At 43.3% G+C, this 25,817-nt stretch overlaps 1 protein-coding gene across 5 annotated transcripts in view; it reads left to right on the top strand.

Annotated features, from left to right (window-relative positions):
* The window catches only part of FAM184A (family with sequence similarity 184 member A), a 159,199-nt gene that overhangs the window by 116,876 nt on the left and 16,506 nt on the right, over nucleotides 1-25,817 (top strand). For 2 of the 5 annotated variants that reach the window (XM_066606332.1, XM_066606341.1), the window contains 8 exons: nucleotides 2,023-2,144; nucleotides 2,287-2,437; nucleotides 15,542-15,583; nucleotides 19,083-19,295; nucleotides 22,490-22,643; nucleotides 23,089-23,216; nucleotides 23,953-24,137; nucleotides 25,427-25,573. In XM_066606332.1, the coding sequence (XP_066462429.1) occupies nucleotides 2,023-2,144; nucleotides 2,287-2,437; nucleotides 15,542-15,583; nucleotides 19,083-19,295; nucleotides 22,490-22,643; nucleotides 23,089-23,216; nucleotides 23,953-24,137; nucleotides 25,427-25,573 (1,142 nt within the window). The remainder of the gene's footprint in view (nucleotides 1-2,022; nucleotides 2,145-2,286; nucleotides 2,438-15,541; nucleotides 15,584-19,082; nucleotides 19,296-22,489; nucleotides 22,644-23,088; nucleotides 23,217-23,952; nucleotides 24,138-25,426; nucleotides 25,574-25,817) is intronic. The other 3 variants (XM_066606350.1, XM_066606358.1, XM_066606366.1) reach the window with 3 other exon arrangements.

Raw genomic sequence — 25,817 nt, 5'->3', positions numbered from 1 at the left:
ATTAAGTAGGAAGCTTCAGAATAAAATAAATTGCATGGGTTGGATGTTTGTGTAATCAGTTATAAAAGTCTTTAAAACTCCTTAACACCAAAGCAAGTTCTAGTTTTATGGCTCAACATTTTTTGTCTTATTTTTCATGACTTTTGAGATCCATATCTTTTTCTATTTATCCATCAATGGAGCTGTGTGGTTGCTTGTTTTTTGTGGAAAGAACTGTAGTTTTTATTGGTATTTTGGGGGGGTTCAGGTAGCCGGCTCAAGGTTGACTCAGCCTTCCATCCTTACAAGGTCAGTAAAATGAGTACCTGACTTGGTGGGGGTAATAAATAAATAACTTGAAAGCGCTGCAGAATAAGTGGGCGCTATACAAATAATAAGATTTTATTTATTGATCTCATGAAAAGTTTTGATTGTTTAAAAAATAACTTTATGATTAGAGAGACACGATTAAAGGGCATATTCAGCATAATATGGAGAGCCACATGTTGGATACCACTGATATATAGATATAATTTACATAATAATTGATTAAAGGGCATATTGTTGTGTGTTGTACAAATCTCTGCTCCCTATACCTCAATGTGTCTTTGATTTTATGTGGCAGGATACTGATTAGAGATGAGCGAGCACGCTCGGTTGAGGCAGTTACTTGAGCAAGCATCGCTCTTCTCAAGTAACTGCATACTCGTCCGAGCAGATTCGGTGGGGGCGGGGGGTATTCAGATACAACAATCTTACACTAATCTCCATCACAGGATTCCCCTTGGGCGGCCACACACTTCTGCTACTGCGGAAGCAGCGCTGAAACGCCTCTTTTGAGATGACGTGTAGCTGGTCTTTCGCATTCTGCATAATGTCTTCTCTGGACTGAAATCTGGTTCATTTCAGAGGCATTTACAGCTTGGTGAAAAGCCAGAAGTCACATGGAGCCGCCGGGAGAGAAGGGAGCCTGACTCTCCACTGATGTGCGCCCATCTTTGTAACTGTTGTACCACTCCTGTATCTGTCTGGTGCCCGTGGCTTCATCCCCCAAGGCCTTTTGAATCTTGTGAATCGTTTCCACTTGGGAATTGCCAAGCTTTACACAAAATGTAATGCAGTAGTGTTTCAATTGTTCTGTCATTTTGTCAAAAAAGAGAATCAGACGGCGCTCACTTACGCTCCTACATGCATCGGCTGTCTGCCGGCGATTGGCAGCTTCAGGAGAAAAATCCAAGCATGTATATTAGGCTGGGTTCAGACAGGGCGGATTTGCCGCGGTTTTGCCGCGTGGAATTTCGCCGCGGCAAATCCGCCTGCGGCCGCTAATCTCGGGATTAGCCGGCCATGTGGACGAGATTTCTCAGAAATCTCGTCCACACGGGACGGCCATTCCGCTGTGGTAAGTCCGGCTGAAACCGCGGCTGCAACCGCCGCAGCTGCGGTTTCAAAAGATGCAGCATGTCTGTTTATTGTTTACTTTCATCGTGGCTGCGCTCTACTCTATGGGAGCGCTGGCCGCAACGAAAAAGCAAGCGGCCGGGCCGCTTCAAAGCCGCCGTGGCTTTTTCCGCGGCGCTTCTTCCGGCGGAAATCTCGCAGTTTTTGCTGCGGCCAAACCGCGGGATTTCTGGCGGGAATACGCCCCATGTGAACCCAGCCTTAGGGTCGCCTAAATACATGCACCAAACTGTGCCACCCTAGCTTCATTTGTTTATGCACAAATAGGTTGGATACTTTTTGAACACCTCGTATGTTAGAAATTGTTTTACAAAGCTGCAGAGATAGTGTTCGTAAACCACTATTCAATATGACCAAGAGAGGAGGATTCTGAAGAGATGGCCCCTCTATGAACTCAGAATTACCTAAAAGGGTAGATGAAAGGGATTTTCTCAGCTAGATAACCCCTTGAAAGTGTAGTTTATGAGGTTCATCAAGAATAACCATTATCTTCCATTTGAGCTCTATGATATAGTTGCAGGCAGTGACAGTACTGTCAGAACTCCTGTTTCATCATGTGAATGTGTCAATTTATATCTGTAGGGTGAGCTGGAAAAGGAGAGACAGCAACATGAAGCTGTAATTTGTACCATGCGGGAAGAGGAAAGATTAAAGATTGAGAAAGTTGCGCGTGATTTGGAACTGAAATGGACTGAATCCCTCAGGTATGTTTTTAAAATATAGGCAAGTTTGAATCTTAATGAATATATATATATATATATATATATATATATATCTACTGTGTATATATATATATAAATATATATATATATATATTGTTTGTTTATTTTTTGTTGCACATTTCAGGCAAGAATGCAACAAGTTACGTGAAGAGCTAAGTGTACAGCATGAGGAGAACAAGAAGTCGGCTTTGGCCCAACTACAGCAGCTCAAGGAGCGGGAAATAAACACTGCTAAGGACAACTGGCAAAAGAAAGTGGAGGACCTTCTTGAACAGGTATGGAGATTTCTAACTAGATCTCATAGGGATAATTAAATTGATTTTCTATCCAGATTCTTCTTTCTAGCCAATAAAAATATTTATTACGGCTGGGGTTTTCTAAGGATGCCTATACACAGTTCTTCCCAGCCGGGCTTCACCTGTACTTGCAAGTGAAAAAAAAAATGTCAAGTGCTCTTGCAGGGCTACAGATAGCAATAAATTCAGTTATGCTACCTATGGCCAAGACTCACTTTGCATGTGCAAACCTATTGTGAAAGTTCTGCATAGCTGCAGATGGTACATTTTACAATCAGTGGTTGGAGGAACGAGAGCAGTCACCGCTGCTCTATATGAATGCATACACTGAAAGAGGTGAAATCCATGGTGACGGTCCGCAGCAGCAACTAATATGCTAAACCTGCACCTTAGGTAAGTTTTCATGCAAGTGAATAAGATTTATACTGAAATTCGCTGTGGATTTTCGGTGAGCAAATCCTCGTGGAAAACCTGTAGCATATCCAAAATGTGTGGATGTACCCTAATGTTGTCTTCTAAGCCTGGAAAATAGTTGCAGATCTGGACAATACCCAAAAAGTGGTACCGCATGCAGGCAGTGTGCCCCTCTTTCTCCCTGAAGTTCAGCATAACAGCTGTCAGATGGACAGTCATTTATTTTTTGACCCCTAGCCCTCTTCCTTAACTGCTAGTCTTTAAGGCCGGGCTCATATGAAGGGGTCGGATCCTGCGAGCGTATATCCGCAGAGAAAGAATTGTGTATACGATTTTCCACGCTGATGTACAGCATATGGACAGCATATTGTCCGTGTAGAAGAAAGAACGCAAGCAGGGAATGACATCAGAAAGTTGCCCAGTCCCCTGGAAACACCCTTCTATTGCCCAAGCGACATTTCCTTGTGCTGTCGTGGTGAAAACTGCTCAGAGAGCCTTCAGAATGGGATGCTGCTCTCTGGACTTGGCCGGTTTATACTACTCATTTTGGAAGTAGTATAATCCACTTTCACAAAAAAAAACAAAAAAACCCATTCTTGTGGAGGAAGAGCCCAAAAGAATAAGCAGAGGTTGCAGACAGCAGTCTGGATGGTGTGTTGCTCCCCAGTCGCCGTCCAGCATTGTCTGCCCACAAATTCCTGCTTTCTTTATACTATTTGTTATCTGGTCTCCTAGCAACACGCGTACAAATCTGCGTCCATACACAATGTTAATTGTGTATGTACTGCGTTTCGGACAAACCTATAGAGATCAATGGAGCCCATATGCGTGGAATCCACGGTAAAATAGAGCATGCTGCGATTTTTCTTCCGCTCGCAGAATTTGCAATTCCTACCCACAAGTGTAAGTGAACCGGCTAAAGTTCATGCATTTCAATGACCACGTATTACTGCATATCATATGTGTGGATGGTGATCGCGGAATTCACAATTCAAATCCATTAGTGTGAGACCCCCTTACCTTTTATTTATAGTACATACTTCCTAGCTCTACTCATCCCCTCTCATATATAGTCACACAGTAAGGCTATGTTCACATATGCCATATATTGCATATTTTCTGCCGCAGGTTTGCGCATTGAAAATACACAGTGTATTATATTACAAGCCAAGTGGATGAAGCTTCAAGAAATCTCATTGTCACTCTGTGGGAAAGACCTGCAGTGCGGATTTTAAATCTGCAGCATAAATTGACAGTTATCTCTGCATCCTGGTGTCCATCAATAATGTGTTGTATAGACAAGTGACAGCTGCAGGTTGTGCTTTAAACCGATCTCGAGTGACAAATCTACTACAGATTTGCTGCAGACAAAAATTCCACAGCACTTCCACCCTGTGTGAACATAATCTAAAAGGAGGTGCTTATTGTGCTACCGTATTTCCCTGAAAATAAGGCCCTTTTTAATATTATTTTTTGCCCCAAAAGAGGCACAGGGTCTTATTTTCAGGGGCTGTCTTACCATAATTATCTAGCAGGCGCCGTCCGTGTCCCTCCCGCTGGTCTCTGCAGTTCTGGCAGGCTTCCTTGCAGTACTAAGCTGCCGACAGAAGATTGCTTGCTGGTATCGGGGTTTGTAAACCCTGCCTCCAGCAAGAGATTGCTCTGATTGGCTCTCGAGCACCGCGGCTTGGCCAATCACTGCGGCACTCAATGAACCAATCACAGCCATTCAATGCGATCCTAGGTAAGTATAACTTTTGGTTTTTTTTCATGTAGTGTAGCTGGGACCTATTTTAGGGGTAGGGCTTATTTGGGGGAATATGTGGTACCTACTACATCATCAGCAGGGGGTTGTTCAATGGATTCTTCGTATTTGCTGTTAGAAAGAGGACCAGTACTGGTATAAAGTCATGCTGGCGGCATAACCCTGCAGCTGTGATCACACTGACTCTATCTCTGTTTTTGTCTATACTTGTCTCCGTTTTCCTGGATGGACTCTTCTTAGGTCCGGTGTCCAGCACTGTCACTCTGTCACTTGAGTGGCCCCATAGCTCACTGTCAATGTGTGATGTTAGACTGTCAATTAAAACCTCGATGTCACCCATTGACAGTGAATAGTGGGTACTCCCCAATTGGCAACGCCAGGAGCCGGACCTAAGAAGGGCCAGTACAGGTAAAGGGAGGTATAAAAAAACGAGGATAGAGTCAGCAGGGCCACGACTTCAGAGCTATGCAGCCAACCCCAGTGATTTCACACCATAACACGTCCTCTTTTAAGGGACGTCCTATAGGTGCATTTAAAATCATTGTTTCATTACAGTTTTTTTAAATTAGTTCGGGTTGTCCAATATTTATTATGTGAAGCAACTTAAAAGTATGAAGGCGTCATGCTTGATTAATTTTTTATGTTTTAGAATTACTATGTTTTTGAAGATTAGAGTGAAAAACAGTTTTACAGTCATAGCAACAAGTGAATAGATTAACCCATTACAAATGCAACTTTATATCACACTCAAGGTAAAAGTATCAGTATGTCAAGATGTGCTGAAGGCCCCTTTTCAGAGCCATAAACCTGATGGAAACATTTTTTTGTACCGTCATGTATTGTGCGTAGGAGAATATATAGCAGACAACTTTTTCTTTCCTTTGAAGAACCACTAAACTTGTGAACAAACGCATAACTTTACAGTACATGTATTTGGGTATGTTCACACATAGTAGATTAAGGCCTCCTGCACACGGGCGGGTCAGATCCCGCATGCGGGATTCCCGCAGTGGAGTTCGACTCGGTTCCCTGGCAGTGACCCCAGCAGACACTGCAAATATGGCAGCTGACACTCCGTTGTGCATGCGCAGCAGCCGCTGGCGCTGGAAGGTGACGCGTATCTTGCGATCCTTTTGCAGTTCTCACTTCAGAAATGCCGCGGGACAGACCGCTTCCATTGACTTCAATGGAAGCCGGCTGTGCATAGCCCACACAAAAATCGCAGCATGCTGCTATTTATTATCCGTGAGGTGAAAATTGCAAGCGATTTCCACTCGTGGAGATGAAATGGCGTTTTGCCACTGAACACTATGGGCTGTATTTGCTACATAGTCCGGAGGTGGACGCGCACCGCGGACTCCGCAATGCAAATACACCCGTGTGCAGGAGGCCTTAGTGTGAATTTTCCTTAGTGTGGAAAACCCGCAATAGAATCTGTATCAAAATGTGTACCATTTGCACATTTGAACTCTGATCCACAGCAGACTTCTCACCTTCAGTTACAGTGCTGAAGCTTGCTGTGGATCTGCATCAACATCTGCACCAGATTATGCAGATTTTAATGTGGGTTTCGGTGTGGATTCAGGGTATTTCTAGTCCAGTCTGTATTTCCTAGTCGGCGGTTTGTCTTATCATTTTTTTTTCTAGTGCCCTCTTGTTCTCAGGGAAAGTCTTTCAGAAAGAGATGCCGGTGGGGACAACTAGATATCAGGCTGAGGGCTTATTCAAACGGGCGTATATCAGTCGGGTTTTCACACCCAGCCTGTTGTACACTGCCCCTCTCTGCAAGGGGAGGAGGCGGGACGGGAGCTAGTGCACTAAGCTCCCACTCCTTTTCTGCCCCTCGCCATGGTTTGCAATGGGATGGCCTGGACATGGGGTGGGGCTAAGTTCTGCCCCGTCCCCTCCAGCTGCAAACAGTGGCAAGGAGCGGAGATGGGGCAGAGGTCAGTGCACTAGCTCCTGTCCTGCCTCCTCTCTATGCAGAGAGGAGCAGCGTATATCGTCCGGCAGTGAAAACCCGACCAATATACACCCATCTGAATAAGCCCTGAGACTAGGAAAAGGAGGAGGGAGAGTTAGCAATAAGGACAGCATTTCTCTGGGTGTTATTTCGGCTCCAAACCATCTTCTCCAGTCTTCACTGCCAGTTTCATCAAACTCATCATCTTTTTCCTTATCATCCAATTACTATTACCATTTGCCTTATCATCTAATAGTGAGTCTCCAGTGTCATTTGTGTTTTACTCTATTGATAAGTGTGTCATGTCTAAATTTTTTGTGTCATCCAGTTGTTACACTGTTCTGCTCTACAGTAAGTCCTGGGGATATACGAGTACTTATCTGCAGTGACATCATATGAAATGGAATGACAATCATGCATGCTTTCATTCCCAGTGGGACTGCCGGAAATAGCCAAGCAATTGTATTTGGCTGTTTCCGTCAATCCTATTGAAATGAGTGGAGTGGCAAAGCACATGGCTGACCCCTGCTCTATTCAATCTCTACGTCACTGCGCGTGTGTGCAGAGAGCCTCCAGTGACTATAAGACAGGAACATTGGTCCCTCTTTCTCACGATCGGTGGTGAGACACCCCCACCACCCCCTGATCACACTTTTATCACGTATCTCATGCATAGGTGATAACATTTTTTTAAATTTGAAGGTTGATAGCCAACTGCTACTCCTAGGCAATGAAGAGAGAGGTTTAGTGGGAGATCCAAGGCAAAGTCAGACCTTGGATGCCTAGGGAGAAGAGACTCTTGCTATAAACACATAGTTTCTTTTAAGAGTTTTCCTATCTCATACAATAATGGGTTATTGCTAGGATAGGCCATCACGGTATTATTGTATCTTGTCACCACCAGCAGAATGCCAGGCACACTGTCACCCAGCGCTGTCCCCGGTCCCCTCCAGCCTCCGCTCGCCCCTCCCCCCCCTCTCACTCAGTGCTGTGCTGCCGCCGATTCCCCGTTGATGCTGGGTTCTCACTGCCCTGCAGCCTTCTGCACGGCTTCCCCGTCCCCTCACCCACTCTCACCCAGTGCTGTCCGGCTGCCGATACCCCGATCTCGCTGTGTCCTTGTTCCCCTGCAGCCTTCTGCACTGCCTCCCCGCCCCCCTTCATCACTCAGTCACTGTTAAGCAGCGCCTATGCTGCTGCCGGCGCCGCTCACCCCGTGACCGCTGCTTCCCAGTGCAGGGAGGCTGGCAGGGAAGCCGCTCTGCTGCCACCGCTGCCCAGTCCAGGGAGAAGAAGGCACTGTGCCGCCGGGGAAACTGCTGGAGCGCCGGGTAAGCCACTCTTAGTGACTGCCAGGACCTGAGAGGGGGGCGTGGCCAGCCTGTCAAGCAGACGGTATCTTGTCACCACCCACACGTCCGGTGGTGACAAGATACAAGAATACCGGCCGTCACTTTCTGATTTGTAGGTAACTTCTGGGACCCCCATAATAATGTGTACAAAGGGGTCACAGCACTGTTTTCTTACTGAGTTCCCTGCAAAATCTTTCATTCTTAGAATTGTGGGTGTCTCAGTAGTCAGTTCTCCACCAATCGGAAACTGATTGTATATCCTAGTGATACACCATAACTTCCTGAGATAGAAAAACTCCTTTAGGCCTTAGTCAGACGGGCGTTTTTTCCCACGATTTGCGGATCGCATGACGGATGCGCATGTGCAAATCGCGTGAACGGGGGCGAAAAATTGCGGGAAAAATCAGCACCTAGCCGCGTTTATGGTCGCAGCAAAACGCCCGTCTGACCGGAGTAAAATCGCCGTGCGCATCAAAATGCGCATGAAACTTAGACTGGCCGAAACTTTGTTTTGCGGGACTTTATGCGCACCTTTTTCGCCGTGCACATCAAAATGCGCATGAAACTTAGCCTCCATATTACGACCACCTTGTCAGCCTTTGCCATTTTATTCAAGTTCTCACATCCTACAAGACTATGCACTCGCCAGATGACGGTAGTACAGTGTGGTGTGCTCGCCAGCGAAAAAACGCAGCTAGCTGCAGTAAATGATTTTGGTGCACACATAAAACGCCGAACGCAGATAGGCGCGATCTGCGAATCGTCGTGTCCTATAATTTATCGCATATCCGCATAAAAAGCGGACATGTGACCGATACCATAGCGAACCATTGGTTCTATATATGCGCGAATCGCATTCGCATGCGCAAATCGCGCGAAAAGACGCCCGTCTGACTAAGGCCTTAAAGGGAACTATTTTATGTCACTTAAGCTGGTTGGGCTGCAGGCAGCAGGGTATAGTAACAGACATGCTGATTTCAGTGGTTTATCACTTATCACTTTAGTGGTTTTGCAAATCTTAGTTTTGAAACTTTGCAGGGTTGGACTGGAGATGAGTCCAATGAAGCTGCTGCATATTTATATATGCACATTGCTTTCAGGCCTCCTCCTCCCTCCAGCTGCTGATTGGCAGGTCTCTCTGTATGCACAGTAACACAGAAGGACCTGCCATTCCGCATATGAAGGGAGGAGGAAGGTGTGGGGTGAATATGAATATGCAGGAACTTCATTGAACTCTTCTCCATTCCAATACTGCAAAGTTTCAAAAGTAAGATTTGCAAAACCACTAAACTGATCAGTATAAGTGACAGGAGAGTCTTGTGTGGTGCAGAGTGCTAAGGCAGCAGAAATGCAGTCCTAGGTTCTAGCTCATGACCTGAAGGTTGCGGGTTCTCAATCCCTGCGTGGTTCAGGTAGCAGACTCAAGCATTCCATCCTTCCGAGGTGGGTAAAATGAGTACCCAGCTTGGTGGGGGATAAAATATGCCTAGGGAAGGCAAACCACCCCTCAGAAACAGTCTGCCAAGGAAATGTCACAATGTCAGTCATGACTTTACCCCTGGTGACAGACCTCAGAAATTAGTGTGTCTATCACTATACCCTGCTGGTGCAGCCTGAGCAGCTTAGGGAACCCGACAAGTTTCCTTTAATAAATACTGAATCTATCAGTGCAAAATACTTTAGTCTAATTTTTAGCGATAAAAGGTGTACTTTAAAGAGTTGCCAATGAAGAACTGAAATCGTGAAGCATGAAATGGCAGTATTTACTACTAAAGGGGTTGTCTGGGCTTTTTTTTAATTGGTGATCTAACTTCTGGATCGGTCATTAGCAGTTAATGGACAGGGGTCCACTATTCGGGACCCCCATCCATCAGCTGATCATCCAGCCCGAAGTGCACTGCGGCAGGCTGGGCAACAACATCATTGGTCTGAGGAGCAATTAGAAGTGACAGCTTCACTTCCATTAAAATCAATGAGAGCGCCACTCTGCTCTTCTGCTTCTCTCCTGGTTTGGACTAGATGTGATGTCTTGACCAGGAGAGAAGCAGGAAGTGGAAGAGCAGCGTAGCACACTTAGGGCTCAGTCACACGGGCGTTTATTGCCGTGATTTGCGCATGCGTCCGGCGATTTTTTAAAACCATTGCTTTGCAATGTTATCGGACACATGAGCGCTTTTTATGCGCTCGTCCGATAAATTAGAGAACAGAAATCGCAGATCGCACCTATCTGCGATCTGCGATTCCTGTTCTCTTCTCTATATGCGCTCAATGGGGCCGGCGGCAGCAGCGCCGACCCCATTGAGAACATATAGAAGGCAAATCATTCTTCTCTGCCACAGCTGGAACAGCTGTGGCAGAGAAGAACGATGTTTGCCCATTGAATTCAATGGAGCCGGCAATACAGCCGACTCCATTGAAAGCAATGGGCTGCTGGTGTGCGCGGGATGAATTGTCGGGAAGGGGTTAAATATATAACCCCTTCCCTGCAATGCATCCTGAAAAGTGAAAAAATAAAAAAAAAGGATGTACTCACCTGCTCCCGGCAGCCTGAGATCCCCGCGGCCGTCCTGCAGTGGGTGTGAAGGCGGTGTGACTCAGGCTTGCCCCTGATTGGCTCAGCCTGAGCCAATCAGAGGCTGATCTCAGTCACACCCATTCATGAATTCATGAATGGGTGTGACTGAGACTTGCCTCTGATTGGCTCAGCGCTGAGCCAATCAGGGGCAAGCCTGAGTCACACCCCCTTCACACCCACTGCAGGACGGCGCGGGGATCTCCGGCTGCCAGGAGCAGGTAAGTACATACATTTTTTTTATTTTTTCACTTTTCAGGATGCATTGCAGGGAAGGGGTTATATATTTAACCCCTTCCCGACAATTCATCCCACACTCGCCCGCAGCGCTTGCATTCAATGGAGCCGGCTGTATTGCCGGCTCCATTGAATGCAATGCGCTGGACAGCTCCGGCCCGTTTCTAATGAAACGCGGCTAGGAGCAGATTTTCGGGCGATTTTTCGGCGCCGGTCACGCGATTTGCGCATGCGCATCCGTCATGCGATGCGCAAATCGCGTGAAAAAACGCCCGTGTGACTAAGGCCTTACTGTGCTAACCGCTGATGACACAGTCAGTCTGCTTCATTCACAGCAGGCCAGATGATCAGACCGTTAGGACAGGGGTCCTGAGCACTGGACCCTATCCATCAACTACTGATGTACCTATTTAGAGGATAGGGCAGTAACCTCCTTTAATGCTATTATTACGAGGCAGTTTACCATGTCGCAGAGATACGAATACATAGGTTTACTTGCAGAAGGCATCAAGTCTCCTGTTTTATTTACACAAGTATGGAATGCCTTCCAGAACAGGTAATGAGTGGTATACTTATAGGGCATATATTTTAAGCTAGAACTGCCTCAAGTGTGGTTTGTCGTATTTACCCAACATGACATTGTGACATTATTTAACTGTACATCAACATGTCCACTGTCACTCTTTACCAAATTTAGTTTTTTATTGCTCTCTTTATAACGCGTGGTCACTGCTTTTAACTAATCCTCTTAGAAATAAAATGCTTTATTAATCCATTCTGCTTTTGAACATTTCTTCCCCTGGATTACAGATCTTTACTAGTTAAACTCTTTAAGAAATCATTAAAAAGATGTGTCTCACCATATTTAATTAATAAAATGGGCTTTTAAGTTAATGGCTAGAGAATTTAGATAATTTCTAGATGAAATAGCTAGTATGATATATAATTGGATCGTGATCACAGTTGACATTAAGTGAATACCAAACTGTCTAAAAAAAAAAAGCATTATGAGGTGCTTTTATCAGACTCTGCATTTCATGACATGTGTCTAAAGGCTATATATACCTTTGCATTGAAATTTTTTCGATTGTTCATTTGCTTCCTAAGTACAAAGTTAGGCCTCAGTCACACGGGCGTTTTTTGGTCCGATTTGCAGACGTGCTTGTGATCTGCAGATATATAGACCCAATGCATAGCAATGGGATTGGTCACATGGCCGTTTATGATGCGGATGTGCCGATGATTATATGACACACCGATTAGCAGAACGCATGTAACTGCGTTCTGCGCAAATCGGTGTCCTTGTATATGCGCTCAATAGGGCCGGCGGCAGCAGCGCCGACCCCATTGAGAACATATACTAAAGATTGTTCTCCTCTGCCACAGCTGTGGCAGAGAAGAACAAAGTTCTCCCATTGCTATGGAGAGCACTTCCCCTCTGTCCACAAGCGGAGAATCATCGCGACAGCGGAGATCTGCCTGCCGACTCCTGCTCCCCGTGGACAGGCAGCATTACTGGGAGGGACAGATCCAGATCCGCTGTGGGATACTGAAACGCCCGAAGAGCAGGTTGCAAACTGGATAGCAGGTTGTCTGAAAATGAATGAAGGAATGAAGACTGGAGCTTGAAACTTAGTGTATTTTTAATGCATGGCAACCACTAACATACGGAAAATAATTTTTTCCATGTTAAAAGTGTCAGTAGTATTTTTAAGGTTCTTAAAGTTAACAAACAACAAAACAAAAAAGAGTTGCTTGTGAGAACTTGATGAATCTTACATTGCAAGTATGGTCTATAGATTTCAAAGGGCGCAGTGAAAGGCTTCATTTTCCCTTAAGCAAAATGAATGCTTAGCAGCAAATTCATCCAGCAATAACATCTGATACCCAGGGATCCCAGCAGAGGGATTGCCCTCATTCAGCTCATTGTTAGGAGAAACAGGCGTAGAGCTCTACAAGGTGAACCGAAAAGCTGCTCTGCAGGGGTGCTATAGAAATATGGCCTAAAACCAAATGTGTAGTGCTTGAGATTTCTCAATACACTCTGTGTAAACATAACAGAGCATGACTACAAGAGTGATATGGTTTGCTTAAATACAACTCATCCTTATGAATAGGATCCACACACAGGGCTCTATAGAGGTATCAAAAATGTATAGATCAGCATACAAATAAATTCACATGCAGTATTTTCAGTGGTGGTAGTAACACATGTTCATTTATTTACACAATAAGTATATGAAACTGTAGAAACCACTCAAACCTGATTCTCATGGTCAGAGAAAACATTCAAACGCAGTTAATAATATTGGGGGTTTCCATGATTTCAGTATTGATGGTCTATCCTGAGATCAGGCCACCAGTATCAGAGGATGTTAGTATTCTGTCTGACAGAAAAGTAGCATAGTGTTTTAAACAATGTTTTTGATACAAAGAAAGGGTGCATTCAGACGACCGTATATCGGCCGGGTATTCACGCCGGCCGATATACAGCGTCTCTCTCTGCAGAGGGGGAGCCTGGAAGAGCCAGGAGCAGTGCTCTGAGCTCCTGCCCCCTCTCCACCCCCTCTCCACCCCACCACACTATTTGCAATGAGAGGAGGCAGGATGGGGGCGGGGCTAAGTGGCAGGAATTAGCTCCGCCCTGCCTCTCCTTATTGAAAATAGTGCAGGGGGGTGGAGAGATGGCAGAGACGGGGCGGGAGCTCAGAGCACTGCTCCTGGCTCTTCCAGCCTCCTCCCCCTGCAGAGAGAGATGCCGTATATCGGCCGGCGTGAATACCCGGCCGATATACGGTCGTCTGAATGCACCCAAATATTGTTTGTCAAAGGAAACTGATCTACAGTAAATACATGGATACCAAGATGCACATCAGTGATTTAGTTACTGTTGGCCAGGACCACTTGTTTTAAAGTGTAATTGAACTTTCAAATGACTATAAAAATGAAGATGCTGTGTGTACATATGATGTAACAATGTTCCTGGCCATTACATGACTTGTAACCAGCATTTTTTAGCATTTTTTTCCTTCTGTAGGGTCAGTAACTAACAGTTTTTCCTGAGCTCAGCTCTAGAAGACAGGAGAGTAGCTGCTGTGATTTCCCCCATAGATTGCACACATAAAGGAAATCATGCTCTCCTATCTCTCTGCAGAACACCCACAGCAGCAGCACAGAGGACATTACACAGCAATACTGAGCAGTGTATTGTTAATCCCACATTTTGGTGAGATAGAAAACTTACTAGAGGCTGCAGCAGTGTCTCTACCACTGTCTCCCACCAGTAGCTCCGTCCTCCTCTTCTTCCTCCCCTTTCAATTATTTACTATGGGACGCAGCAATAATCAGATTTTTCTGTGTACAGATTCCTGGTGTATGGATTTTATCAGTACATTCACAGTGAGTGATTAGTACATTAGTTAGAAGAAGAGGAGAAAAAGTTTGCAAAGTTTCTTTTTTTCACTTTTTTTCACTTGCACTGTTGATTTATAATAAAAAAGTCTAGTTGCACTATTTAATACTGAAGATAAAATATCAAACAATTTAATGCTGTTTTCGAATCCACTATTGTAATTGCTTAATTTATTATATATTAACTTTGTCAAAAAAACACCTGTACTCAGTGAATGCAATCTGACTATAAGGGTATGTCCACATGGGACATACTGTCCACAGCAATGAATCTGCTGCAAAATCTGCATGTGTTGCATGCAAATTTGCTAGTGATTTCAGTGCAGATTCGTCATGGCTTTCAACCCCCCGCCATCCATTTGAACAGGTGAAATCTGTGGTGAACACTTTCAGCATAAATTGACAAGTTGTAGATTGAAAATCCACTCTATAGGTCAATTTATGTTTCTTTTCAGTGGCGTGTGCGTGAGATCGACTACGCTTGTACTGTAATACGCTGCATATTTTCTACATGCAAATTCTCTTTTCATAACCCATTTCCATATGCACTGTTAAGCCATAATTGACACCATTATGGGGGTCTCTCTCCAGCAGACTCGAAATGTCCTTGTATCGCTGAGACTTCAATTCATCAGAACGGCCTCCATGTAATACTACATTTTCCCTGTAGTAGTCGTTGCTGGAAATGCCTAACCGGCAACAGCTTTCCCAGCAAGATCAGCTATTTGCCGAGAGCAGGACCCAGGGCAATCATCAACACTCACCTCTGATGAGACAATCCCTTCAAGGGTAAATTCACACAAACACACAGATTTGTTGCAGAAATTTCCGTGACGTGAGAGTCAGTTCCATTCATCTGAATTGGGTTGTTTTGGGGGTAATTACTATACAGGGATTGCTGCAAGTTGCATTCAGATGAATGAGACAGTTGCAGAAATATGGGCATTTTCACTAGTGACAGTTTGGTTTAAAAAACTTCTGCAACTGCTCCATTCATGTGAATTGGGTTTGCAGAAATCCCTGATTAGTCTGCAGGGTGAAATGCAGGCAGATGTATGGAAAAGATTTTCATATGTAGAAATTCTACAACAAATCTGTCACCCCGTTATGTTAGTGTATCAAATCAGTATCCATAATGGGCCATAAAAGGTGTTGCGCCTTTTCTGGCAGACCACTTTGTGTTGTCGGTTTTAGTGACATCACTCCATTGTAATAATAATCACCAATTACATCTTTTATGTACTTAACATATGTTGCGTGTTTTCTGTGCAGAATTACTGTTCTCTTGGTTTCCTATATGTCTGCCCCTTTCTTTTCCTTAGTGTTTTCCTGAATGTTTTCCTTTATTTCTGTAATCTTCTTTTCATAGCGGCACTCTCTGGGTGAAGCTTTACATAAATCCATCAGTAATGTAAGTCAGCTTTGTATACAGCGTTGACATGGACGCATGCTTGCATTATCATTTGCACTGCAGCTTTTCTACAGATTGCTTGCTGCCATTCACTAGCTTGATAAAAGTTTGCTGTCTAAATGCACAGCACTGTCCTTAAAGGGGTTCTCCAGTTGAAAACTATTGGTGGTCTATCCACTGAATGGGCCATCAATAGTAGATTGGCAGGGATCCATGCATTAGAACCTCCACCGATCAGCTGTTATGTGGGCCTATGCAATGACCTCTGTTCTCATTGCAGTGGGTCAGGCTTGGTATTGCAGATATTGCAGTGCATGGGAACTTTGCCTGCAATACCAAGCTTGGCCACTGCAGTGAGAACGAAGCTGTCTGCTCCATGCAGAAATTAGCTCAGTGTGCAAGCGCATTATACCAGAAAATAATTGATCATGGGGGTTCTGGATAACCTACTACTGCTGGTTAATCATGCGGATGGGCCATTGATAGATTACAACTGGACAACACATTTAATCTGTTTCCATCGAACTAGTGGAAATCAATATCTGGACCAGCAGCAGAGGAACGTATTCATTTTACAGCAGCATACGTTAGACGTTACAGTCCCATTATTCTGCTTTGGCAATTGTAAGTTCAGCATTTGCTTTGTGATATCCTAGGAGGCTGGGTGGCTGGCTGTGTTGAGGGTTTGCTAGAAAGCATGATTTAGATTCTGCTAATATAATTGATAAGCGATATAATCTTACATAGCTTTAATGACATAGTAAAAACTTTGGAGGAACAATGTGTCACCTTACTACTCCCAAGCATGATATACAGTCTACTAGTTAGCGCTCACTGTACTAAATGCATGTTTTGCTTTGTAAATACGGTACATTATGTGTCAAATGCAATAAATAATATTGTGAGAAAGAAACCATGCAGTGTAGCAAAAGATCGACTGGTACAGTGAGAAAATATAGAAAACATTCAGATGTAATGAGACACTTCAGAAAACAAATAAGGAGAGGAGCCTAAGGTCATTCTGACCTTATCAGCCAAAGCATTGGTCGGAGCTGGAGACGGAGTCAGCAATTATTGTATGTTCTCTCATGGTGTCTAATCCAATCAAGAGCAAACAAAGCAGATGAAATTGGCAGAAGAGATTTCATAATTGTATCACTAAAAGATGTTCAGACTAGCAGGACAACCAATTAAATTCTATTAAGTGGATCTTTTTGATAAGCTGCCATGTTTGCTCTGCTCAATTCTTTTATGCAAAGACTTCCAACCATTTTGGCTGATAGAAAATAAAATATGCTGTCTAGGGAAAATACTTGCTTTCCTTGGGATTTCATTTTTGTGACAAATGTCTTCTACAGTGTTGGCAGTCAGTGGAGGCCTGGCATTGATAAGCAGCCATCTCTCAAACGCTCATTTGTACCAGTCAATTCTCTTTGCAATTCTTATTGCAATATATTTCCTACCAGACAATTTTGTCTCATTAAGTTCTATTTTGGAGGAAAACATTAAGATGTCTGAGGGTTATTGCTAGAAGATGGAGCAGTCTGATTATTTAGGGGGATGGTTTGAACATTCAAGATGCACCAAGTTTGTTTTAACTGTATTTTCTTGCGCAGATACAAGTTCCACCATCCATTGTTTCATTATATCAACCACTGCAGATGAGGGAAGGCTGACTGTGTTGCTCCTTAATGTGATTAGTGACTGAAACGCAGAAAAACTTCTGCCCCATATTCACGTCTTCACCTCATATATCCGCTTCCAAGAGCCTGCAGAAACATTTTTCAATGATATTAGCAACTTTTGTAATACTTCTGTTTTCTTGTGGGTGATATTGTTGAAGTAGAAAGCTGATAAAATAACTCATTTATTGTCATAGGGCCATTATTCTTTATAAAGGCTTAAAAGGTGCTTTAGGAATAAAATCACTTTGCATTTAACTTGTGTTAGTTTTATTTCAGAGTTGTACCTTTTTAACAACGATAGCAAAATAGGCCTTAGGGCGGCTTCAGAGGGGGCGGAAGCTCAGAGCACTGCTCCCGGCTCTTCCAGCCTCCTCCCCCTGCAGAGAGGGACACCGTATATTGGCTGGGCGTGAAAACCTGGCCAATATACGGTCGTCTGCATAAGCCCTTACGTTATGTTTAGTTATGTAATCTTGTCTTAGGGCCCTTTTAGGCTGGCTGCACACGAATGGGTCGAATTCCATAAGCGGGAGCCCACAGCGGAATCTGGCGGCGTCCGTGTGTACCTCTCTCTTGTCTTCTTTTTTCGCACTGCGGTTTTCTGCTGCAAGCCGCTGTCAGTCAAGCGCAATGCAGATTTTTTTTCAAATGATTATTTTTCCCACACCGTCACTAGGTGATAACGCGGGTACCCGCGACCTAACTGTAATGTCAATTGCAGATAGACTGTAGGTCGGACAGCTTCCATTGACTTCAATGGAAGCCGTCCATGCGGAACCTGCACTAAAATAGGACATGCTGTGATTTTTCCTCCGCGAGTGGAAATCGCAATAGGTTTCCGCGAGTGTGCAGGTAGAAGCGCTTTTATATAGCATTTTACGAACGGTATCTGCTGCAGATCCGCGGTGTGGACGCTGACTGCAGATTACGTAATGCAAATTCCTTTGTGGGCAGGCGGCCATACATGGAACGATTATTTTCAGATAACCTTGGATCCTGTGAATCTGAACAGTAACTGAACGATGAACGATAATTTGTTCGCCCATCGTTCAGTTTAGTTAGGCAGGCAGAAAAATCAAACAATGACCTGCCGTCTATGAATAACTGCCAATTTACTGTGAATGGAGGCTGGTGGCCAGAAGTGATCCCCAGCCTGCTGTACCTTCTTTCACTGAGTGATCATCGCTGGGGTGATAATAACTGGGATGACTGTCTTATGCTTAAGCCCCCCAAAGCTGTCCTGTGTAAAAGGACCCTTTAGGCCTCTTGTACATTACATTCAGGAGTTTTGCTCTTTTGTACATTTGTTTTAATCATGGTTTAGTAGATCAAAGAAAGCCAAAAAGGCAAGGCATCCAATGGAAGCCAAAGAGGAGCAGCACTCTAGAAAGCATCATTCTTCTCCAGCGGTTTGGAAAAAGTCTCTAGAACTGTTTTAGACATTTACTGCACACAATATAAAGTGTGTATTTTTATTTTTCTAACATCACTGCTATGAAAAAGATCAATTAAGTAAAGATTAACACTTAATTACTTGAAACAAGCAACAAATGAATGACTGGTTCAGCACTAAAATGTTGATTTTTTTAATAGCTGACTTTTATAGCTCTCACTTCTGTAAAAATAGCAGCAATGAATTATCTTGGATGTTAATATAGTTAATCCACTGGTTGCTGACAGAAGATGAGCTCTGAAAAGAAAAAGTAATGCTCATTTAAATGTAAATATAGAGCTGCAATCACAGCAGATTTTTCTCCACTTATTCCGTCATTCTTATTTTGTTTTTGTCTGAATATCTTTTTGCTATATGTTAGATCTCTTTACTGAAACAGAACCTTGAGATGCAGCTGTGCCAGTCCCAGAATGCTTTGCAGCAGCTGCAGTCGCAGTTCGGACAAGAGCGACAGCGCCTAACCCGAGAACTCCAAGAGTTGGAAGAGGAGCATCAGCAGAGGCAGAAGTCACTGAAGGAAGCCCACATGTTAGCTTTCCAAAGTATGGAAGAGGCAAAGGATCAAGAACAAAAAGCAAGTACCACTTACAACTATTCCCTGCTCTTTGTTTTAGCCTAGGGCCTTAGAATGACTTAGGCTGGCTTTACACGAGCGTGGGTTTGTGCGTACATAGGTGCGTACATAAGTGCGCACCCATGTACGTGCAAAAACACGCGTGAATGCAGCACCGAATGAATGACAGGCGAGAGCTGCCTGTGATTGGCTGAGCACCTCAGCCAATCGCGTTCAGCTCTTTCAGCACCACAGTGCAGGGCACAGCAGGAGAAGATGCGGCTGAGCCCCGGCAGCTGAAGCAGGGTGAGTATCTATTTTTTTGTTTTTTTAAACCACTTTTACTTCATTTTCAGGGAACGGCTTATATTTAAATCTATTGATGGGGTGCCAGCAGGAGAATCCTCTACCGCAGCTGTCATGTGTGACAGCTGCGGTAGAGAATTGAAGAATTCCTCTGCTGCATCTGTCACAGATGTGGCAGATGTAGCAGCAGGGAATTCTTTTTACTAGCGGGGATAAAGGAAACATCTGCCGCATGCGGCAGATGTGTTCTTCATCCCCGCAGGAAACACAGCAGCAGTGGACAGGTAAGTTTTGGGGTTTTTTTCTTACACTAAAATTTTTGTTTTTCAGGAAATGGGCTTATATGTAAAACCTTTCCCTGAAAAAGAATTTAGGGTGCCAGCAGAGCATTGTTTTCAATGGAGCCGCCGGCAGCAGCTGCGGCTCCATTGAAAACAATGCGTGCATTCACCATGGTGCACAGATGTCCTATCTTTGCAGGCACACGCCTATAAAGTACAGACATGTGGACATACCATAGGGAATGCATTGGGGTTAATAGACGAGTGTTTTTGTGCGTGCGTCTGAAGCCACCCTTACACTGTACATGGAGATTTTCTTTGAAATGTTCTGTATTATGCCGGCAGGGAGTTCACCTCTAGTGTAGTAGTCTCCATAATACTATACTATTATAGATAACTAGTTTAAATATACCTTCTGCAACCAGTGATTTTTCTTAGCTGGTACAAGTAACTTGACTTATCCAATGTCATCAAATGTCATTGTGGACTACACTACGCATGTAAGAGCATCAGATATATATGTCAGTTGGTTCTACCAGGTATAGGACAATAATCACACAAAATTTGTTCAAAAGAATGAATTTGTGCGATAATCGTCGTTGCAAGGCCATCATTTACTATTAATTTACAGTTCGTTGGTCGCTCACTTTCAACCAGCATGAAAAACATCACTGGATCGTTCACTTCTCATCGTTGATGAGTGTAAACAAATGTGAAGCGCTGAGTGAGAAGCCAGCAATATTCTGCTTGTCTAAATGCTGTATGTGAGCGGTAACAACCTAGCAGTGATGTCAGTGCTCATGCTTTGTGGAGTATGGTTTGGAGATCTGCAGTGATTTTCCTCGGGATGTTCATCTGGGGGTTGTACGTGAACACTAGGGGGCACCCTGCTGTTCTCTTCCTTCTGCTTGAATTCCAAGAGGCTTCTCCAAAACGTGTTTCAATTAAGGAGATGAGATTAAAAGTTGGGTTTCACAGGTCCCTTGCCCATTAAATAATGCCACACAAAGCCTGGTTACTGAAATATCTGCTCTCCTCAAAGATTGCTTGAACCATGTCTCGATGCAAACAAATTTAAAAAAGACAGATGTTATAGAGTTACATGAAGCTGGAAAATGCTGAAAAAACATTATTAAAGATATTACTCCATGGTTAGACAAATTATAGAGAAAATTTAGGACTTCTACAACTTTCCCTAGGAGTGGGCATCCCGTTAGTATCACTCTAAGAGCAAAAGGGGTAATCCTGAAAGAGATGAGAAAGAACCCTATGGGAACAGCAAGAGACTTACAGAAATCTCTACAAACTGCAAAAACCTCTGTTCATGTGTTCTGAACAAGAATGGTGTTCCACCACAAAGGAAGCTGCTGTCCAAAGAGAAAAAAATAGATTCTGGCCCATCTCCAGTTTGCCTAAGACCACCTAGATGTTCCACAATGTTTCTGGGGAAATTTTCTATGGATAGATGAGACAACAAATGGAATTTTTTAGCACAAATGTGCAACCAACCTTATGTTTGAAGAAAAAAAGAACAATGTACACCAAAATCTCCTCTCAACTGTGAAGCATTGTGCAGCGAACATCGTGATTTCATGCTGCCTCAGGATCTGGAACACTTTGTGATCACTGAGGCAACTTTAAAGTCTAGGGTGCATCAAAACATTTTACAGGAAAATGTAAAGGCATCCACCCATGACCTTAACTTGAGGAGTCATGATGATGCAACGACAATAACCCAAAGCACACAAGTATGGATGGACAGCTGCCATTTTAATTTTACAGGAGTAATTGCCCCCTAGACAAAAGAAATAAAGGTAATTAGGGATTTATATTGAGATAGTTTATTTTTTATATCCTAGAAGAACCACTTTAACTCTTTCAAAATGCTGGCGGTGACCTGAAGTTAACCGTGCACACAAGGCTTCCCAAAAATGTTGATGGACTGAAATATCTTTGCAGGGAGAAACGGTCCAGAAATTTTATTTGCAACTACAGGAAAAGTTTGATGGGAATTATTGCTGCTAAATGGGGTCCTACTGGTTATTAGATTCAAGGGTTTCCTTACTTTTCTCCTGTGTTGGGGATGTTTGCACAATGTGCAAAAGCCATGAACATAGAGCCAGAAGATTGACGGCAAATAAAGACCACATGGTCCATCTAGTCTGCCTTTGTTTCTTTATTAATTTTCTCTTAGGACAGACATATGTTTATCTCAGCCGTTATTAATTTAATTAGATTCTGTTTGTCTCTAATTGTGAGTTAGATAACAGTCAGACCACATATTTTATTTGTACTCAATACTGAAATCCAGGTAATTCCAAATGGTTCACTTACTTTTTCTCGGAGCTGAACAAGCAGATATAGAAAAAGTTTCTTCCAGTTCAATACATCTAGGTCAGATTTTGACAAATTTCGGATAAATTTAGACTAGCGTTGTCTATCCAGCACAGGACAGGATGCATGATTTACAGAGAAGATTACTTTCCTAGTGGTGAAACACTCTGCTCTTCTACTTAAGATAATTTATCCAATTTTCTTTGTCTAGCCCCCTTATGTGCAAAATATCTTTCAGCTCTGGATACGTATGAGTTATTTTCTCCTGCTGTATACCTTTATTCTACTTCACAGGATCTGGAAGATCGTTTACATCAAAAATACTCTGAGGAGTTGCAATCTGTAAAAGATGCCCACAAACAGGTCATGGACATGCTGAGATTGGAGATGGAGCAGGAGCTGCAAACCCTTCGCTTTGAGTTGGAAGACGAGGGCAAGGCTATGCTAGGTGAGTATGTACTATGTATATTCTCTTTTTTCAGCTATTACAAGCCTTAGAGCATTTCTTTCATTATCACACATTGTATTTTTCTATGAAATCGATAAAAGTAAGTACTGGAGGACTCACTAACGTTATTCACCAAGACTAAGACTAGGAATACTTAGTGAATTTTGCCAACAAGAGAGGTTGCATAAGCAAGAGTCACTGTGTAGCCCTGTAGCGCTGTGTAGTTGCGGTGTAGCAAGTTGCAGGTTGCTGTGGATCAACGGTTGCACAAAATCCATTACATTCACTTACTGTACATGGAAAACCATTTGCTCCCAGAAAGCATCATCTTGGTGAACAAATAGGACATTACATAAAATTTTGTTCTCCTTGGTAAATTCAAATTATGGTACAATCTCCTAAGGATATATCAGACCTACTAATGTATCGATTGCTTGTTTTGCAGCATCCTTGCGTTCTGAACTCAATCACCAGCATGCAGCGGCCATTGACCAGTTGAGGAATCATCACCAGCAGGAAATGGAAGCTGCTGCGGCAGAACTTGAGCGGCATAAAGAATTCAGCAGGCATCAGGTATCACAAAGTATTCTTCCAGAGACAATTCTACTATGAATGTTTTCAGCATTAGGCTATGTTGTTTTGTAATGGAAGTCATGATGTTGTGACAGATCCTCTATGTGGCAGAACTAAATGGTGACCGATAAACGGTCGTTTACTCTTAATGGGATCCTTTGGGTTCCCTTGAGGCTGCATTCACACGAACGTATATCGGCTCGGTTTTCACGCCGAGCCGATATACGTCGTCCTCATCTGCAGGGGGGGGTGGAGGATGGAAGAGCCAGAAGCAAGAACTGAGCTCCCGCCCCCTCTCTGCCTCCTCTCAGAACTTAGCCCCACCCTCATCCCACCTCCTTTCATTGATTGCAAATAGTGCAGAGGGGCGGAGAGGAGGAAGAGAGGGAGCGGGAGCTCAGTTCCTGCCCCTGGCTCTTCCATCCTCCCCCCCTGCAGATGAGGACGACGTATATCGGCTCGGCGTGAAAACTGAGCCGATATACGTTCGTGTGAATGCAGCCTGAAGTTGACATAGTTTTAACAGGCAAAACTAATTAGTTATTGTCGTTCACTCAGATTCATATGAGAATCATTTTTCGCTGATATTAAATATAATAAAATGCACTGCTATGCTAATCGTTATCTTGATTCAGTAATGTGGCCATAGCATAGATGGCTTGCTCATAAGAATTGTATAGGAACAAGAGAATAGAATAAAAGAATTGCTTATTAGTGCACAATATCTTATTTATAGGAATCAGAGTATTTAGGACGAGTAGGAGAACTTGAGAAACAGCTGAAGCATCAAGAGCAACATGTTTCTAGTCTAAATAAGGAGCTGCTGATACTACACGAGAGCATTAACACTCTGACTAAAGAACTGGAATTTAAGGGAAAAGAGATCCTTCGAATACGCAGTGAAGCCAATCAGCAAATAAGGTACGGTATGTTGCCTGATTCCCATTACATGAGATGTATATTAAATGTTCTTCTCAAATTGAACTTTTCAAGAATCAACATGATAAACCATCCAGTGGTTTGCAATTACTATGCAGTCAAGTGTTGCTACAATGAATCTGATCCCTGCTTCTTGCTAACCTACAGACTAATGCATTGGGTGCAAGCTGAAAGGGACCAGTGCAGATCTATGTTATTACAAGCTTTAACATACGAAAGGCATGCATTTATTTTTAACAATAATCATGGTTATAGGTAGTTTTGATCACTTTTGGGGTCATTTGATTTTTATATGTTAATTGTACCCAAAAGGCCGTTTACACCTAACTGCAGGATCAGGCTACACAGGGGTTGTTTGTAGTCTGTAACCTTGGAGACTCATAGATCTGCATAGAAGCTGTAGACACAAAATGCTGTAAGTCAAGACTATCTGCAAAGTTGCTTCATTTTTCTATTTTAGATTAATTGGAGCAATGCAAAGATGGGGTTTTCCAAGTTATTTATTGTTGTTAAAAATAAGCTGTTCGTATTAAAAAATAATAAACCATCCGATACTCACCCTTCCCAACTTCTCACAACTCCAGTGAGGCACCTCTGTTCACCCTGCCAGGTGTGTGTTTACAGGCTACATCCTGCTGAAGCCAATCATAAAGTTCAGCAGTCGACTGCAGTAGTCTGTGATGTACCATCAACAGGCTGACTGCAGTCTGTAAACACACACAGGGGGGGGGGGGGGGGGGTAAACACTGGTGCCGCCATAAAGTTGTAGGGAAGCGGGACAGGTGAGTATAAAATGGTTTGTTATTTTTTTAACATTGGCAGTCTGTTTTTAACCAAAAAAATGTCAGAAAACTCCTTTAAGGAATTCTGTGTTAAGGGAGAGAACACCTTCCAAGAGCCTTCATCTGTTAGATTGGAGAGCAGCACTATTGCCAGGTTCACACACAGATTTCAACTGATTTCCGAGGGCCTCAGCACAACTGCCCCAGTAGAAAAAGTTGTAGAAGCCCTGCTTTACATTAAACTATAAGTGTTTTTTAACACTTAAATACATTTTTCAGACGAGTTTGATGTAACTATTGTAAAAGAATATACAATACACTGGTATTTTGAGCATACCACGTCACTAAATATAAGTTTGCATAGCCCTTGGAACAGAATTGCTGGTATATATTACATGTGGGGCATTAATAAAAGATGCATAACAGTTAAGTAATAATGCTTTTCAGATATGTTTAAGCATGCATATATTGAATCTCTTTGAAAAAAAGGATACATGAGCAAGACTTAAACAAGAAACACGAGGAAGACATCAATGACTTAACAGCAGCCCACATCAGAGAGAAGCAAGTTTTAATCACAGAATTTGCAAAGACACAAACAATGCTTGTGGAAAAAAATTCTGCATTGCAAGTTTCGTAAGTTCAAGTAAACTAAGTTACATTTTATGGAAATTGCTATTAGTGCAGCTATTCTCTTTTCCTTAAAACTAACTTCTTCACAATTAAATCACTGTAAGGCCTCGTTCACACTGGCGAAAATCACAGTGATATCGTATCGCTGGTCCATGCGATATCGCTGCAGTTTCTTGAGGTGATGCTGTGACTTTGTAGTACTACAAAGTCTCATGTCATGTTACAAAGTCATGCGACTTTGTAGCAC

Source organism: Eleutherodactylus coqui, chromosome 1 (assembly GCF_035609145.1).
Source record: "Eleutherodactylus coqui strain aEleCoq1 chromosome 1, aEleCoq1.hap1, whole genome shotgun sequence".
NCBI lineage: Eukaryota > Metazoa > Chordata > Amphibia > Anura > Eleutherodactylidae > Eleutherodactylus > Eleutherodactylus coqui.
Note: the sequence above shows the minus strand (reverse complement) of the source record. Positions and strands in the feature narration are given on the sequence as shown.